Source organism: Rhopalosiphum maidis, chromosome 4, assembly GCF_003676215.2.
Source record: "Rhopalosiphum maidis isolate BTI-1 chromosome 4, ASM367621v3, whole genome shotgun sequence".
Classification (NCBI taxonomy): Eukaryota; Metazoa; Arthropoda; class Insecta; order Hemiptera; family Aphididae; genus Rhopalosiphum; species Rhopalosiphum maidis.
The window spans coordinates 33,780,849-33,800,408 of record NC_040880.1 but is presented as its reverse complement, the minus strand read 5'-3'; the positions used below and the strand labels follow the sequence as shown (position 1 = coordinate 33,800,408).

General features: G+C 27.5%; 1 protein-coding gene across 1 annotated transcript; it reads right to left on the bottom strand.

The window, feature by feature from the left end:
* Positions 1-469: 469 nt before the first annotated feature.
* On the bottom strand, positions 470-11,091 carry LOC113548500 (zinc finger protein GLI4-like). Its single transcript, XM_026949406.1, has 8 exons — positions 10,403-11,091; positions 8,987-9,106; positions 8,135-8,201; positions 5,441-5,688; positions 2,973-3,134; positions 1,432-1,530; positions 1,205-1,286; positions 470-661 (listed from the first exon to the last, which is right to left on the bottom strand). The coding sequence occupies exons 1-8, from the start codon at positions 10,823-10,825 to the stop codon at positions 609-611; spliced, it is 1,254 nt and encodes a 417-aa protein (XP_026805207.1). The 5' UTR covers positions 10,826-11,091; the 3' UTR covers positions 470-608.
* Positions 11,092-19,560: the final 8,469 nt, after the last annotated feature.

Genomic DNA, 19,560 nt, shown 5'->3' with positions numbered 1-19,560 from the left:
CACTTTAAGAATTATATTTTTTTTTTTTTTTTGGGTACTTCTGTTTGTGGTAAACTACACAATCTTCATAAATATTATACGCCTTAAAAAAAAATTGAATAAATTGGTTCTGTGTTAATTATTAGTAAAAATAAAATTATGACAATACTTAAAGATTTTTTTAATCAAAATAATAGTAACACGGTATATAAGCAAAATAATAATATATTTTATTTTAATTATTTTAATTTTCACAATATTCAACTTATTATTATTTTTCACGTATAAAATATTACTTTCTAAAACAAATTTAATATAATAAATAAAAAATTAAAAAAAACGTACGTAAAATTTTAAGAAAACTGATCAAACAATCTATATACATAATATATTAATTAAACATAAAAAAAAAAATAATAATAAATGAGATTGATTATGATTATAATAATATGACAAGAGACATTAGAAATTTAAATACCTATATGTCTAATCTTAATCTACTTAAGGCAATTTATTTAAACAATTTTTATTTACTATAATCACAACAAATTAATATAGATTCATGAGTTTTATTTTTAAAATCACAGGCTTCATAAACCTAAAAATTATATCGCTTTACAACATGCATTTTACCATTGAGTCTTTTCTAATTTGATTTTAAATTGTTTTTCATCCGGATAACCTATAAAAAAAAATTGTTTTACTAATTTGCGACATCCATTTTAGGTTTGCATGCGGTCTTAAAAAATGAGGCAAGTACCCCTTTTTGTATAATATGTCCACTTAACAATACGAAAAAATTTCTAATTATAGCCATTTTATCCTGGAGCGCTAATGGTTAGTCGTATTTGAAATGATTAGGTGATTAATATTTATATTATTTAATAGTAGTTTTTATTTAATAAAATGTATTAAATACCGATAAAATTATTCATAAATTATATTATTATTATTTTAATTAATTCAGAAAGTAACATATATCACGTTTATATTTTTTTTCAATTGATACTTACTATAGATAAATTATTTTATTCATAAATTTAAAATTATAATATTAATACATCATAACTTCAAAAAATACGTAATTAACAGCTATATTTCATAAAAGGGGGTCTAAATTGGAATGTTTTTTTTTTTTTGTAAGTAGAACGTTAATAAAGTAAATTTGTCTGATTTTATCTGTTAAAACCGTGGTGTGTATTTAAACTTATTTTTTAATACTTACGTATATTTTGAGTATTTGTTGTACTGGCCAATTCCGATTGAATATGAGGTTTAGGTAAAATATTGTTTTTAGACCAATGCTTCTACATAAAACAAAAGTAAATAATGATTAGTATGTACTTATTTTTTAACAAAAACGATATTATAAACCGTAAATTCATTATAATTTCAATGAATAGTCACAATATTAATATGTGTTTAAGTCTTAACGTTTTAAAAGTAACTCACCGTAGATGGTTGTGGTGAATGGTTTTTAACGTGTTTCCTTAGTGAACTCGGATCAGTGTACCGTTTGTTACATCCACTTGCAGTACAGGCATATGGTTTCTGTAAATAATACAATTTTATTATAAATCTAATGTAAAATCTGGTCGTTGAAAGAGCTTGATTCGATTATTCATAAATTTAAACGTTTATTTAAATGTGTTCTTGAAAATTAAATTATCTCTGTTGAGTGGATTCTTTGTAAAGTCGTTTGAGAAAATTTGAATCAATATTAGGTATATTATTATCATATTTATATTCTTAAATTACAATACCTAACATGTAAAATAAGGTTTATATTATGAAAATTCTTTTTAGAACTGTCTTATATGATTTTCAATTCATGAGTGTATATTCGAAAAAAACATATTTAATAATAAAATCAATTTTTTTAAATTAAAAAATAAATATTACCAACAATTATCGTGACTTATACTAGTTAACTAGTTACGACTTAAGACTAACGGCATGTTTTAAATACCAAGTAATTGTATTTGATGACGGCATTCTATATATGCAATTTATTAGCATATATGTGTATAAAGTTATAATAGGTATATTATTTATATTATACATTATTATATTTTTAATTTTATGTTTGTATAGGAAGATAATAAATATTTCAATATTATTATTTTAATGTCTAATGATACATACAATTTTGAATTAATACTATCTATGTGTTTATTTAATTTTTATAATTTATTGTATGATGTATATTAATGTACCTAAATTTAATAAATGAGAATAATATATGACTAATATCGAACGTGATCAAATGATAATAACTGACAATATATTAGTGAAAGTTTAGTCGTTAAAAATAAAACAAAAACAATTTTAATATTCGTAGTTTTAAAATAGACATTTGTTTTACACATTATTAATCAAATACAATTTTGTTTTCCGTAAAATAATATATTTTTGTTTTTACATTATATATCTATAGCTACACTAAGTTCACATTTTGATGTGATGGTTATTATATTATTATACTGAATCATAAAAATGATGGTGAATTTTATCTCTACTAGACCGAATATAGTTTATAGTTACATAATAACTCGCCGTTGTTGTACAATTATATTGCTCTTGATATAGAAAATGGTAATCGGAAAAAATCACGACCTCAAAATAATAAGCTATTCTTATTGTTCGTGACTTTCATTCGAGAAAGTTTTATAACTTCGATATAATTTATATTTTATACGTCTCTCGTATAACTGTTGGTATAAGTTTATTCGTTAACATAATGTGTTGCATTTGATGATGTTTTCTCTACATTCATAAGGTCAAAAATAATTTATACTACACAACTTCTAATTTATTAAATTACAAATATTTATAAGATCCGTATAATATTATGTGTATAAAAATATTTTGTAAATTTAAGTTAGATAGTAAAAATATAATATAAACGTGTTTTCAATTTTATGTCATTATTAATATTTTTTACTTGCGTATAAAGGTATTATCACAATTTAAATATAATAATAATAAATTACCTGTTCAAAATGAGTTCTTTGATGTTTTGCTCGATCCGAACTGTTACTAAACGCCTTTGAGCAGCCCAAAAATTGACATGAATATGGTTTTTCACCGGTGTGTGACCTCTGATGTATTTTTAAATTCTCAAGTCTAGAGAATGCTTTTGGACAGCCAGCAAACTGTTGGTAAATACAAAAATATATCTAATTAGTTTCTAATCAAAATTCCTAGTAAATAATAAAATAATATTGCTAACAAAAAAGATGCATAGATTGTATAAACAAGACCGAGAATAATCGATAACGTTCCAGCTATATAATGTATGTATGTATATATATATATATTTACACGCAGTTCTTGAATTAAAAGGTGACACGAGGGCATGGAATTTAACTTTTTTTTTTAAATTGTGTGTACCCTTTCTAACTATATTTTAATCAATAAAACATTTAATACTACGTAAGCCTTAGGTACTCACATTTCTTTTAAACTTTATCATCACCTTTTTAATTTTTTTTTTAACTAACCAACATTTATTTATGATCATTATATTATGCGTATTTTAGTTATTTTGCTAAAATAAATTCACAAGTGTATAGAGATTATAAATTATGGCATGTACATACATTATTTTAAAACATTATAATGTTGCTACGGTAAAGAACCATACTTTGTAAATTATATGAATTACCCACAGGAATAATTAATTGCATTTTTTATTTATTTATGCTTTAGGGACAATTTTTTTTGTTGATGTCATTTCCAATCGTTATGGATTGATTGATTTTTAAGACGTGCGTCGAATGGATAAAAATATGCAAGTAATAAGTGACATACCAACATATTTACATATTGTGTAATCGGGTCGTGGATATCAGAAGATACGATGCATACAAACAATTGTACATCGAGTGTTGTTTATATAAAAAACGCCATATCGGATAATATTTTTATCTCGAGGAAACGACATCATAAAAAAAAAAACGCATTATTCCTACGTAAAATATATCTGTCGACTGTCACTGATCACGTTATATATTACAAATAATATAACATATTTTATCTACGTGTGTACATGGTATACATTATTATATTGTTCATACAAAGTATTAGTCTATGCGCGTGTGCACTCGATATTAGTTCTCTTTGGCGGCGGTGGATGCTGCGTACTAGGTAACATTATACGTCATACTGCGCGGAATGCAGCGGTACATAGATATTATTTATAAAAATATCACTATCAGCCGTAATATTAAATACGCGTCATGATACGATATAAACGGTGGGTAGAGCTATTATTGTAGCGTACAGTTGTTCGCGTTACATGCCCGTGACATACAGCACAATTTATTATGATGTATTATATAATTTGGCGCGTTGAAATTTCAGTGTACATGTATTATAGACTCTACACAGAAAATAATGGTATAACAACATCAGTATTGTTGTTAACATATCTAGCGACGGCGGCAGCGAAAAAATCGATATCATACACCACGACGGGTATGGTGGGAATTTTAAATCAACTGTTCTCAGATTTCTTTAAAACTCAAAATAAAATATTTTTGTTTCGTACAAGTTATAAGAATTATTAGTTTTTCGATGTCAATACATAGATACAGAATGTATCGTTTTATTACACGATAATGACATTTTTAAGCACATTTCTAGTAAAATTATTAACTCACTACCAGGCACTCTGACATTCTTGCCGTTACCGTCTTTATATTTTACTGTATATCGGCCTGTTGATAATAAGTGTTTTTATCTATTATCAAAAGTTTAGTTGTTTAATATCGACAAATATTTACTTTATAGTTTATTTTATATTATATTGTTTTGTATACATACTATACATGATGAAATTATAGGAATAATAGGAGAACGTTAAAATTAAAAAAAATAATAAATTATACCTAATTGTATTCTAAATACCCATAATATTCGGTATGCACCTTTAGTGTTTCCTACTACCCTTTAATTTCCGGATTTTTCCGTTCGTTGAAAATTTGAAATAACACCTACTTTTATAAATTAATTTATCTGGCAATAACATTATAGTTTAAACTAATATTGATCATTCGACAGTTTCAAAAATTTGAGAGAAATCTCGTTTATCTCTACATAAATAAAGCCAAGTTTTCGGTTTAGTTTAATGTGGAAAAATCGTTCTTTAGTCTCAACGTTGGGTACTGAAATGTTATTATCGTAATATCGGTATTACATATTCTATAGAATGACCGATGATACGATACTATTATTACACCGACCGTATTATAAAAACGGGCTCGTAAATATTATGTAATGCGTCGTTTTAACGTCACGACAACGAAAATACATTCGGACCGCGCAATAATATTATATTATATAAATATATATTATATATATTACATTTTTAAATGCCGTGATATTGATCAATTTATATACTCATGTATATTTTATTATACTACTATTTGTGTTATTATGTATTGTAGGAGGCGTTTACCGTGCATTTGTTGGGCTTGTCACCCGAATGCACTCGCATGTGTATGAGCAGCTTGTACCGGGCGTTGAACGGACGCACGCGCCTGGGGCAGCCCCGCCACTGGCACGTGTACTGCGCGCAGGCGCCCCGCGGAGCGGTGTCCACGTGCAGTTTCTCGATGTGCCGTACCAGCGGTTCTTGACCTGGCCCATCGACTTTTACCGTGCACCCTTCCCATTCGCACGCCAATACTCCGTCGCAGGGATTGCCTGCAAAAACGACAGCGAAACGATATTATGAACCGGCTGTATAATATTACGAGTATATTATGCAGTGGCACGATTGGATACAAAACTGTGAGTGTGTGTGTGTGTGTGTGGGGGGGGGGGTAAAAATAATTTATTTACAAAAATCAATAACTTAACTTAAAATAATTGTTCGTTTTCACACAAGTCTTAAGAAGTGGCTTAGAAACAAATCATAGGTACCCATATCGTTTACCAAGTGCGTAAATTACAGTTCATTAAAAAAAAAACAGGGTACTTGTTTAAAAAAAATAATGTGACGATAATCCTGTATCTTAGGATATATTGTTAGTACAACAACGCGTTTAAAAGATATTTATTTATTTATTTTTTTTTGTAGAATAATAAAATCGACTAATAGAATGTTTTTGAGGAATAATTTACTTTTTACTTTTTACAAAAGACGACCAAGGTCAAAAGAATGTGTGGTAGTATATGCGCAAAGATAGAACAACTTGTGTACTATTAAACCGAATTTATAGGGATAGTTGTTGGCAAGAAGCCGATTTTAAAGGGGGAGATGTTGTGCACATAAAGGGCAACTTTTAAAAAGGCTTCGAACCGAGGTTACTACGGGTGAGTATAATGTCAGTATGCTTATATATATATATATGGTAGGTTACGGGTGCGGGATGAAAAATTATAGTTACGGGGTTGGTTTATATACATATATACGTTATTGTATTATACTCGGCGTGTATAGATAGCGTATCGAAGTGGAGCGAACGCGCGATGCGACATTGCGACGACAGCGAATCGCGTGCGCCGACCGACGATAGAAAAAAATAACAATCGTTACCGCAGAAAGGCACTCTAGAGGTCGAAGACCCCAAGCGTGGCTGACGCGCCCACTCCTCGTGTAATTGGCCCGGGTTTTCTAGGGTATACGCGCATATAAATATGTAAACCTATAGAGCTTTTATCCCCCTCCCCTCGTTGCCGACCAACAGCACCATCCCTAATACTCCGCTACCTCACCTAACCTACCACCCCTCGAGGCCACCGGGACCATCCTATCTATAACACCGACTACCCCGTTACTGTCGACCGCATAACACTATTTAGGTTACGAGTCCCGCGTCTAGGTTTTCATATTCCCAGTTGTGCGTACGTGCAACGTTGAACATGTACGGTGTACACTGCACACAGGGTTCGCGCATATATAAGTAATATAATAGAGTACGGCACGCTCGTACGTGCGTTCCCAGAAAGGAAATCGATAGTTCGTTTTCAACTACTAACGAAAATCTAACGTAATTTTTTCGTTAGTATAATCGTTCCTATTTCTATTGACAAGCAACGTATTTTAAACTACTGACTTTTTTGTACAGTTTAATCGTTATTCATATTGATTTAAAAGTGCACTGAGTGGTTTGTCGGTGCGTGGGAGACTTTCCGTTCTAGGTACCCAAATTAGGAGAGCCGCTGTCTTTCATAAATGAACTAAATCATTTCATACTATTATATTATAATAGATGTTTTTTATCATATATTATTATTTAATTCAGAATTATTCATAATTTACATTATATGCTATATACATTCTGAAGAGAATAAATTGCAAAATTGTTATAGGTACCTACATCGTAGGTTTATATGGATATCCGCTAAAACCAGATCACAATGAATATTTTTTAAAAAAGGAATATAGAAATTTGACCTCTAAAATACTAAATTTATGAAACGTAAACCTTGAAATCTTGAAAATTCGTACAAAATGCGTCCTAAGCTATGGTATTGTATTTTTCAAGTTATTTAAGATTATTGTATACAGCAATATTTTGATAACAGAAAATATAATTTAGTATACATAATAATACATAGTAACTATCGTAATCAATATTCGATGTACAAATGTCAATTTTGTATGTTTTAGGAATTGAATAGTTTATTTTTATGATATTAGTAAAACAAAAATGAAGTCGTGTATATGAAGTATTTAACAAATATTTGGGCGCAACAATCAACAGATACTATGCAAATAACTGATTACTATTGATAAATTATAAATATTAATAATTATAATATAGGCATTGTGAAATGTATATTAAATTATCAAAGTAATAACAACGACATACCTATTTTTAGTTAAAATTCCAATATTTAATTTGTTTTCTAATGACATGTATTCAGTTAAAATTTATATAGGACCTAGGTATACTTAATTAATATTATGGTAACACGGAATGTAATAAAAACGTTGCAATAATTATTTTTCTCGCCAAAAATACTAAATGGTGACACCTATTAAAAAAAAAAGTCTTATGAGAAGTATAAAATATTTTTTAGTACCTATATATATATAGATTTTAGAATTTAAGAATACAATTAAATTGTTATTTATATATTGTATTATAATATTATAACAAGCAAATTTAATTTAATTCGAATAAAATGTATATAATTTTACCTTGGTACAGTGGCTCCAAGAATGTGTCGAACATCATAGCATCACAATCGTCTTTGGCCATTACCACCTTAAACAAAAAAATTATAATATATAATAACAACTAATAAGAACACAATTTAATGTCATCATATCAATACACTATTGCCTGATACAATATAAATTATCTACACCATAAATCAATAAATTATGCATATGATGTAATTGAAACACACACATATCTTCGTAATTCGTGTATCGAGATCAGTATCAGTACCTAGTACGATACTTAAACACTTCCATAAGGCTCTGACTCCCTTCAATAATTCCTCAATACGTAACAGCTTTTTTTTATGCCATTTTATATTTTATCTATCTATCTCTTTTTCGGTCTTCCTATTCATCCCTTTCCTGGCTCTCCTTCTACATATTTTATTTAAACAGTCCCTCTCACTGCCTTCGAGTCACCTATCCTCATAACATGACTAAACCATCTAAACTTATTATCTCTCATTTTATCTAAAACAGTTATCTATACAGTTATACACTACCATTATAATAAATGTTTTTCTTATTCTATCCTCCTAAATCATTCCACTCATCCGCCTTAGCATTCTAATCTCTGCAACGACCACCCTCTGTTCTGTTTTATTGTCTAGTTCCTAACATTCCGACCAATACAGCATGACTTGACTCGCAACAGTTCAATAAAATCTACCTTTTAATTTCAACTATAACTCTCTTTATGCCCTAAAAAAAAAAAAATACAGATGATTTGTAAAATGTATGTTCTCATTGCTGAGATATAAAATGTTATAAATTTTAACATTTATAATATACGAGTATTATGTACTTATGATTTATTTCTATACGAACCTGATTTTCTGAAGCTAGAAACGATTTATCAACCTGGTCGTTCGTTAAAAATGGCATTTCAAAACAAACTTCTTCATCGGCGATAATTGTGTGTCCAAATGAATCAAAGTCTTGGACTTCCTGAAATATATCTAAATTATATTACCTACGAAATATTTCGTTTTATATGCAGTCTACGTTTTTAATAGATACATTTTCATTATTTAATAATCAGTTTGGCGCAACGGTTAACGAATGTATAGATTGAATAAATTTTATTTGGTATAATATACCAATTCCAAACAAAATACAATTACTCATTATTACGGTGAATTATATATTTTTAAACTATATCGATTAGGCTAACGCCAACGCGGATATAGAAATTATTACAAGTTTCACGTTACGGTACTAATTTTTTCGAATATTTTTGCATAAATAAATCCAATTATAACAAAAAAAAATAAACTCCCAATAGCTCGTTAGTGGAGAAGTGAGTTATTTATAAATGTAAATCTTAAATAACCAGAAATTCCTTTACAAGTAGATTTTTCATTTATTTTTTTCACCCCTCTTATTTCCAAACACAACATATTATTTTCTAGATGCACCACTGTAGACAAATATTTGCCGAATGATAATTAAACCTATGACGTTTCATTTATATAAGACTCTTAAAACGTACTTAAGTGCACTTAGTTTTTTGTATATTTTACAAGAGAAAACAGTGCTATCAAGAATAAAAACAAGTGTTTGATATCATTATGTATACATTATTACATGTCATGTTAAGTGATAAAAAGATACTTTATTTATTATTATTTTTTTGTGTATTACATTGTTTTTGTATTACTACTTGTGCAGAATAGTAGTATGACGTGTACATTGTACATATAACACAAAAACATACACAATTATTTTAACAATAAAAAAAATATTATCTTACTATTATTTGGAAAAATATAATTTATTTTGTAATTTACGGGCAATATAAATGTCTCAATCATTACATTTTAATTATTTTTTTTAAATATCTTCATGAAGTTAGACAAGACTGATACTTCTACTAGCCTACAATAATTTACTAACATGTTATTTTTGTTGAATTTTAACCATTTTTATTTTATTCCTTGATATTAAAATAAATGAACAATTGACTTTTAATATTTAAGTACAGTTAAATGATTGATTTAAAAATTAAATTTTGCCCATAGCAATTTTATTTATTAATCGAAATGTGTATGTCTCGTATAAAACTACTCGACTACTTAAAAATCGATAGGCATTCAACACGAATCGATTACATAAAAATATGTTTTAAATTCAAACAGAATTAAATGAAAACCGTATTTCTATAAAAGAGCTGTTATGATAACGATCGTGTTTCGAATATACAGACAAAATCAATAAGCTTATTCGATACTGAAAACATCTCACCAATAATGCAGACGATGTTGAGGTAGATGGTGGTGATCCTAAGGCGTATGGTTTCCGGATCCTGTGTAGCTGGTCGGAAAAACTCCTGGTGCCGGGTATCATGGATGGCAAAACGGGCGGTGGTAACGAGTCATTTTCATCGTTGTCGTCTCCGGAATCGGCTGACTGTTGGTGTTGTTGGATGAGCCATGCGGACGACTCGATGGTATATGACGGGTAACCACCACGGTATCTCCGTTGGTCACCGTTGTTTTCCGTAGTCACGGATCGTGATACCGGTACCGACGGTGTGGGTGATTCGGGTCGGCCTAACAGTTCCTCGTCAAACCAATCTAGCCCCACGTCCTTCATCCAATCCTGCGGCTCAGGTCCCAGACAGTCGGCAAACCACATATAAGGGTCCGTGTCGTTTTCGATCTTCATCGTGAATCGTCTGGTGGTATTTTCAATATTTACGCGACGAACAAATGAAAGTGTATTTAAAAGCTTTGCAAAGAAGCAGCAGTATAGTTTCGACTACCTGAGTATTTATTTTTAATTGTCACGAAACACTGACTTAAATAGTTTTGACGTCGATCGACTATTGTTACGATACAATAAAATTATAACAAAACAATAACTGAGTGTAGGTATCGCGTATTATATGGCGTTGGTAGATGTATGATTACATGCGTACGCGTTCGTCCTCGTGTCCTGTGCAAGACTGGCTCCTCATCACCTCGGAGAGCACATCATAGGTTCGAAGGGACATTTCTTTTTTTATTCCTCTGGTATATTAATCACCGAGTCGGCACACGTGATTTTCACCTCCCCCGCCTCCCCATGTACACCGTCTTTGTGTACAACGCCTCGATCCCTGTCGCCATTACCGAGTGTTTAGCTCGCGTTTTAGACGTCATGTTTGTTTTTTTTTTACATTTTATTTTTTATTTTTTTTTTCGTTGTCATCTTTCAATCGGATAATAATAGTTGATGAATATTATTGTGTTATTAATTATTATTATTATTATACATACACATGCGTGCGCGTATGCGTATGCGTGTGTGTGTGTGTGTGTGTGTGTGTGTGTGTGTGTGTTTACGGCGAATAACCATCATAAGACGACGACAATAACTGTAGAAAAAAAGTTTTAATATTGTGTTTAAAAAAAAGCCAAGTGCTACCATACCGTATGTATACAAACATGTGTACGCCATCGATGGTCGTCCCCCTTTTTGTTTTTTACTACTATGCAACTATATTATATTATATACTGTATATAATAATTAATAATAATACCTCCTCAACCGCGCAACATGTCAATTAAACGGGACGGAGTACATTTGGTGACCACAAATGAATATAATAATATTATATTATATACGAGCACGTAACTTTTTTTCTTTCTATTTTTTTTTCTGATCTTACAGACTTTTTCATCTCGTATTTCGATATCTCCGTGGTCTGAGCATACACCGTCTTGTAATGAGGCGGCAAAATAACGTTGCAAGGAAAACGCGAAGGGATGCGTATATTACACAGCTATATACACACACACACATGTATTATCGATATTAATATTGTGGGCTGTTTATATTTTCATAATCGAAGAAAACATCATTTGATTGATTGCTGAATTTCAACAACTCTACTCAGCTGTGTATTAAATACAATTAATAAAATAACATTTCTAATTTAAAAATCTTTATCACATTGATTGTTTGTATTCCCCTCTTGTCTTTCGCGGTATTGCAGGATTCGAGCTTGGTTTATTCAGAAAATTCGAATTCAAATTTAGATCTAATTATTAATTTTATTTCAATATTAAACGTTAATATTTATTATTATTATTTTTTTTTAATGTATAAACCTAAGTAAATAGTTTACAGAACAATTATTAAATATTATCATACGATAGGTACAATATGATTTTTAAAAATAACAATAAATTTAAATATATATTAATAATAAAGTAAACATAAGTATATAATGTATTATTGCATTGCAATTTACAAAAAGAGAACATTATATTAAAACTGTAAGTTGTATGCCATAATAATATGTAATATACTATGGATACCATATTTTTTTTTATGTATAATACATAAACATTTTTGTTACAGATATAACAGAATGACTTTAAATTATTAATAAAAACTATTTGACATTTGAATTTTTACAAGACTCAGAAAAATGTATTGTATCTCATTTAATTTAATTTTCAATGTACCTAATAATAAGTTTATAATTTTTTTGTGTAAATTTAAATATTTATCAAAGAACCAATTTTCTATAAATGCCATTATTTGAGTAAACACATTGCAAACGACATCGCTCTATGAATGTGATATAATTATATTATATTGTGTCCAAACACATATAATAATACTATTTAGTATTTAGTATTTGTTGAAACGTAAAAAAGTATATTTTTCAAAAACGAATAACCTATATATTATGAATTAAGTATGACAACAATTCATACAAAAATTGAAAAATGTATAAATATTTTTAAAAGTATATAACTTATCACCAAATAATAAATACATCAACCAATTTATATTGAATATGAAAAAAAAATAATGAGAATTCTTTGCTATAATATATTTGTAAACTCTATATAATTTTTTAACTACTGTTTCAACTTATAATATGTAAAATATATATTATTTTAAATACTGTATTGTTTTGTATTGAATTTAAAAATTTATTTATTACAATTCAAACTCCTCTATAAAACAAATTTTGTTTTGGATTTGTTTAAACATGGCAATAATTATATTATTCTATTTAATGATATTACATTAATATCTAATGGTTTTACAATATCCAATTATGTCTTTATTAAAAACTTTTTAGTTCCACTTAAACGGAAACAACATAATTGTCAGTAATGTACTATGACAAATAAAAAAAAACAAAGAGTTAACAAAAATACAGACAAAGATATAAATTATTATTTGATTTTATGAAATTATATAGTAGGTAGTATTTGACAACTAAAAAAGTCATTAAATACTCGTACTACTATATAGTAGTTTAAAATTACTAAGTATACTTATGCAGTAATACTTAAAAATGTGAACGCAAAAAGTCAAAACCTTAAGTGAAAGTCAAAATTACTTAACTTTAATTATTGATTATGAGTTGAACTAAATATTTTTTATACGTTTTAGATATTATGGTAGTTATTATAAAATGAAAATCGATACCGTGCTATTTCATATAAATAACAATTTTCTCATCATATATATTGCCAGACTAGCAAATCGATTATTAAGATCAAACGGATGGCCAAGCAACTGATTGTATTAGCGGTACATTAATATCGTTCAATTAAGCAGTTATTTAAACTCCAGCCAATCTAAAATAATTTAGAAAATGTATAGATTGTAAAAATATTATCTTTATATTTTAATAACATCATAGACATCTTACATAAAATCCAATGACTTAAACAGACAACTTTTTAAGGAGAGATTCAGTATTATACATAATATACTTCAACTGTAGGAGAAATGTTATTACTTATTACGTTAATAAGTAATAAGTACGTAAACCAACAGTAAATATATTATATATCGTAAAAATATTTTTTGAAGCGGCTCGTTAAAATTTCTTTTAAGGCTATAGGTGACCTTATATTGTTCACGCCGCTGTTAAAATCATTAACGCAACTTAAATTAATAGGACGCTTTTTGGTTTAAATATCCTAAGTAACTAGGTAATAGTAGTAAATAAACTATAAATGTTTTCTAATACAAATAAATAAATAAAAAACAATTATATCGAAATACGTTATGCATAATATAATATAATAGAAAGCAATGTAAAAATGCAATTAAAAAAATTTTAACTATCCAAAATATTTTACTGAGAAAATTAATCAATGGCACTCCATCGAATCTTTAACCGTGCACAATTCATTTTGATCTCAAATTTAAAACCATCCATTAAGAATCTAAACTATTTCACAAATTCTTCTACAATTATTTAATTTCATGACCACTTGTCAACAATTTGGTAACCCTCATAATTACTGTTATTTGTCTATGACGTATCAAAAATTAAGTAAATAGGTTTATAGAGGTACTCAAATAAAATTATTTAAAAATATTAATCTATAAGTTTCATTAATGACTTCTCTCAAAGTTTGTCCACTTGCTTTAATATTATTAGTTTTTTTATTTATCTTATCCATATCCTACATTAATACTTATTTTGCCTATAGGTATTAGTTATATATTTCTTGTAAACATTTAAATAAAGAAATATGTAGAACTGATGATACTAAAACGATAAAAAGTATCAATTAGTGTCATTAATAATTTATGATTTTTAATGATGCAAAACGTTAAGAGAATCGGTTCACTGTTGATATGAAAATAGATCTCTTAAGTCCTGATATAGCATTGAATATGTTTTAAACAAAAATGTATTAAATATTATAACATTATGGTCTGCAAATTATTATAATCAAACATATGTTTTATGACATTTTAGAACACGTGCCAAGACAATTATTAATATTTGTTCTATAATTGAACTAGAATGAAAAATAATATGTCATGAAAAAATACGTATATTGTAATCGTTTCTTTTGTTTATTTATTTTTTTATTATTATTTTTATTTCGAGCTAGAAAAAAAAATAATTTTTTTGAAGACACGTGTCTGTTAAAAACACAGCAGGAGATTTAGTTGAGGATGAAGGTGAATTTGGTTAAGATGACCAGTACACGTTTGTAGTTAGCAGATTGTATGGCGAGTTAAATGAATATGATACTAAAATTAAAAACTAAAAATGCATAGGTGTTTTATGACTTATGATTTTTATAATTCATTCGCGAAGAAGAGTAGTTTCAAGTAAGTCATACTAATGAAAATGTGTATAGGTAAGGAAATAATAAAATAGGTATAGTATAAAGTATACATTTAAGTTGGTTTTTTTAATCGCCGTTGGTGTAATAAAAATATTTAAAATGGCAACCATTATTGTTTGTACAAATTAACTTATTGAATTTGAATCATTTAAGGTATTTTTTCATCGATGAAATTTAATTTAAATCAGTTGAAAATTAAAAAATAAGTTTTCAAATAATAACATATTTTGGATGTCTAATTATAGAGCATTAAAATAAATTTTCATTAGTATAGTATTTTCCTTAATTTTTATATTATTATTTAAGAACAATATTTTTGTGAATTGAACACAATTTCTAAAATGAAATCATGTAACAATAATATTATTTATATCATAGGTAATATATATAGAGCACCTACCTAGATTTTTCAGAAATATAGTTCATTTCGTGTTAAATGCTGTTTACCCCGCGCTTGGACGGACACTTTGACCCTCAACCATTGAGGTTAAGGTAATTATCGATCATTCTGCCAACACACACACACATATCACACATTTATACACACACATGCTCACATTACCAAAATCAAGAAGGCGCCAAGCTGGGGGCTTTTTTTTATTATATAATTAACCCCAGAAGGCAAATGACATATGTAAACGATCGCGTTTTTTGAAGACCATGACTATACCGTTCAGTACGTGACAGGATTTAATTGATCTCTTGTATAGCTAATGTAGGTGTGTATTATTTATTATTTATTATGATGAATAGCGATGTCATATTATGACCTCCCCGAAAATTTCGACCCGAGATAGCCAACAGGTCAGAACCGTCTTCAGTAAACCATTGGCCATCAGAGCTGTAACACGGTCACACGCATTTCATAATATTATAATAATATACTATTATTATTATGGTAATTACGATAATATTATAATTATTGTTATAATATTATTTGTTTATGTTTATTGTCACGTTGAATTGGAAGGGCGAGTGCACGTCGACTACTTATCATAATTGTCTTGCAATCACTATATAGGTACATACAGGTCTCTTGTCCGTTGCTATATTATAATATACATATAGGTGTATCAATATAATGCCGCGTGAAGTTATTGTGTTCAGTGAAAACAATATTTCACCATAGTCCCTAATATCATATAATATATTATATCATAATATTCATAGTATAATATATGAAACAGACGAATCAAAATTCAATATTGAATCAGTTTAAATGAATAACCAATCAATATTGAAAGCGTACTATAGACAAAACACAAGGCGCGTGCAATTATTCGCGAGAATCGCCGCTGTTCACTAGAAGTTTGCAAGTTCTCTCGCTGGTAAGAGAATTTCAGTGAACAAGCAGTGTATAATTATGTGTGCACCTATATTATACTGGTAAATAGCCTTTCCTAGAATTCTGATGGAAATAGTTTTTTAATATTATTATTGTTGGTGTTACTTGTTTGTAACAATTGGTTTTAGCGGAGCTGTGAATTATTTTTTTTTTATCAGCAGATATTTAAACAATGTTAGGAAAATATTTTTATTTTCCATAAAAAAATTGTGTTTTACTATTTATTTAATATTCCAATATTATTTATTTTTTTTTAATATAGATGGGACTGATTATTAGAAACATCAATAAGAAATAAAATTATAGTTTATTAATAATAAACAGTATAATAACAATTATGTATCTCAAGACATTCTTAGATATACTAAAACATATTACATTTAATATAGGTATAAATAAGAGTAAGAAATAATACCTTAAAGAAGCCAAATAGAAATCCTAACCTTTATTTTTATTAAATTTTACTGTAAAAAATAAATTTATGGTATGATAAAATATAAGTATAATATATTAACTGATGAGCTGGTCTTGGTCTATAAAACTACCCAAAACTATACTGTGCCTAAAGACTTTTATTACTAAAAATAAATTATAGTTTTGTACACATACACCATAATAATTTTGAACACACAAATAGCGATCTATTAGTTCGTCTCTCGTAGGGAACTCATAATTTATAATAATATCATATAATAAATAAGAAAAATGTAAAAGTTAACAACAGTTTTGGGAGTATCTGGACAACCATTTGTATTTATACTTAGATTATATATCTATTTTACAGACACTTACAAAGAATATTATATTATTATTATTTTTGGAATTTGATCCCTTCCCCATCTCCACAATTTACGTTCGTGTTACTTTTATAGTAATTACATTTACTGTATAATAGATAAAGGTGCGAGAACAACTTATGAAAATAAAATAAATTAGAGTAAAAAAATAAAAATATGATTAAATACGATCTTTTATATTTTTTTTATTGTTTGTTCCTAAATAATTTGACAACTTTATCAATAAACATGTTCACTCTTAATTTTAATTTTATTTGATATCATAAACTATAAGCCACATTCCAATTATCTTTAATGTTTCAACTGAGATTAGTCGAGTCAAGTATGAACATTTTTATGCAACCAATTTTACATATTATTATGTTAGTCGTGAGCAAGAAATTGGAAATATTTTTATGTATTTGTAAACATATTTTATACTTATACTGATATCACAGACAAATCTTAGCTTTGGAAAATTGTAATTAAAGGGGGAGCAAGATTTTTCTAGGTAATAATTTATTATATATTTTGAAGTATTATTATTATTAATAACATAACATAAATATATTTTTATGATAAATTTATATTTTAAAATTAAAATATACAAATACAACATAACATATATTTATTTACAATAAGCATAACTGCATAATCGAGTAGGTATTGTTTTTGTCCTTGTATATTGTTTATCTAAAATAATAAATATAGAGCGGTAGAAAACGTTTGCCTTTTAGCCGAACAATTGGGAACACTTAGAATTAGCAAAGAACTTACAACTAATTCAAAAATTAATACGACAATTTTATAATTTTTACATAATTTTATTAAGATCTTTCCTCAAAAAATGATTTTTGGAACTGCATATCATATAGCAAAACAATAGTATTTTCGACCATAAATTAATAGCAAAATATATTTAATAATATTTATATATTATAAGTAATTATGTTATAAATTACTTTATAAATACATTCAAGTTTATTTTAATTAATACATTTTTATTTTTTTCATTTCTTAGAAATTGCCTATTTAAAGCCCCTAAAAAATGAGTCAAATTGTCAATTGATAAAATTTAAACAAAAATATTGTACAAGTGAACTTAATATAATTATAACTCATATTATAGTATTCATAACATATTACTCTAAAATACACTGCAATACACTTATATTATAATATAATATTGTACTTAATAATTATATCAGTATTATAACTTACTATATTATAGTTAAAGTGTTGAATAAGTTAGTTTATGAAATAACTAAAACGCATAGGTAATGTATATAATTTATAAGTAAGTTAGATATTTTATACATTTCTATTGCTCACACCGTTGATGTATTATACTGTACGAATTTTTTACAATATTAAATGTTCTTTACACTCTTGAATTAAACGCACTTCATGTTATATAGCGATGTTTGTTGACATTAGTGTTCTAAAAACTGGATAATTTTCAAGTATTCTACCTAAATAGATCTACAAAAAATGAATCAAAAGAAGATACTAAAATTCAAGTAATTAACTCAAGGAAAAATATGAAAAACTTATTGGCTAAAATAATGGCTAAGTATATCATAATATGTCATCTATGACTTAAGTTGTATTATTATAATTACCTAATAAAAATATTAATATAATTAAATTTTTGTGAGATGGTGAAGATCGCCCAATAATATTTACATATACAAAGATATAGTCCATTTAATTATTACTATGATGTGTAATTTATCATATCATTAAGTTTTTGAGAGAAAAAAAGCTAAAGACAATTTGGAAAAATGAAAATAAAATAGAAAATAATGATAGACTTATTAAAATACTAAACTTGCGGTCATGGTTTTATATAGTACGTGTCGAAATCCCCGATATTTATGGAGGACAAGATGATCCTAATTCAATTACTATAGTTGTACATATTGTATATTAAAATTAATTGACACAGGATTTTATCAACTTATAATTAATTCGGTTTAAAATAAATTAAATATTACAATATAGGTAATTTAAATTTAAATATTTTTCATACTTTAACAAGCATCAAACACATTATATTCACCGAATGCTGTATATACGCACAAAACAGAGTACATTTTTCGTTTCCAGAATCACTTGTGACGTATTTAAACCAGTGTTCAAGCATCTCCGCTTCAATCAAATTCATAATCGCCG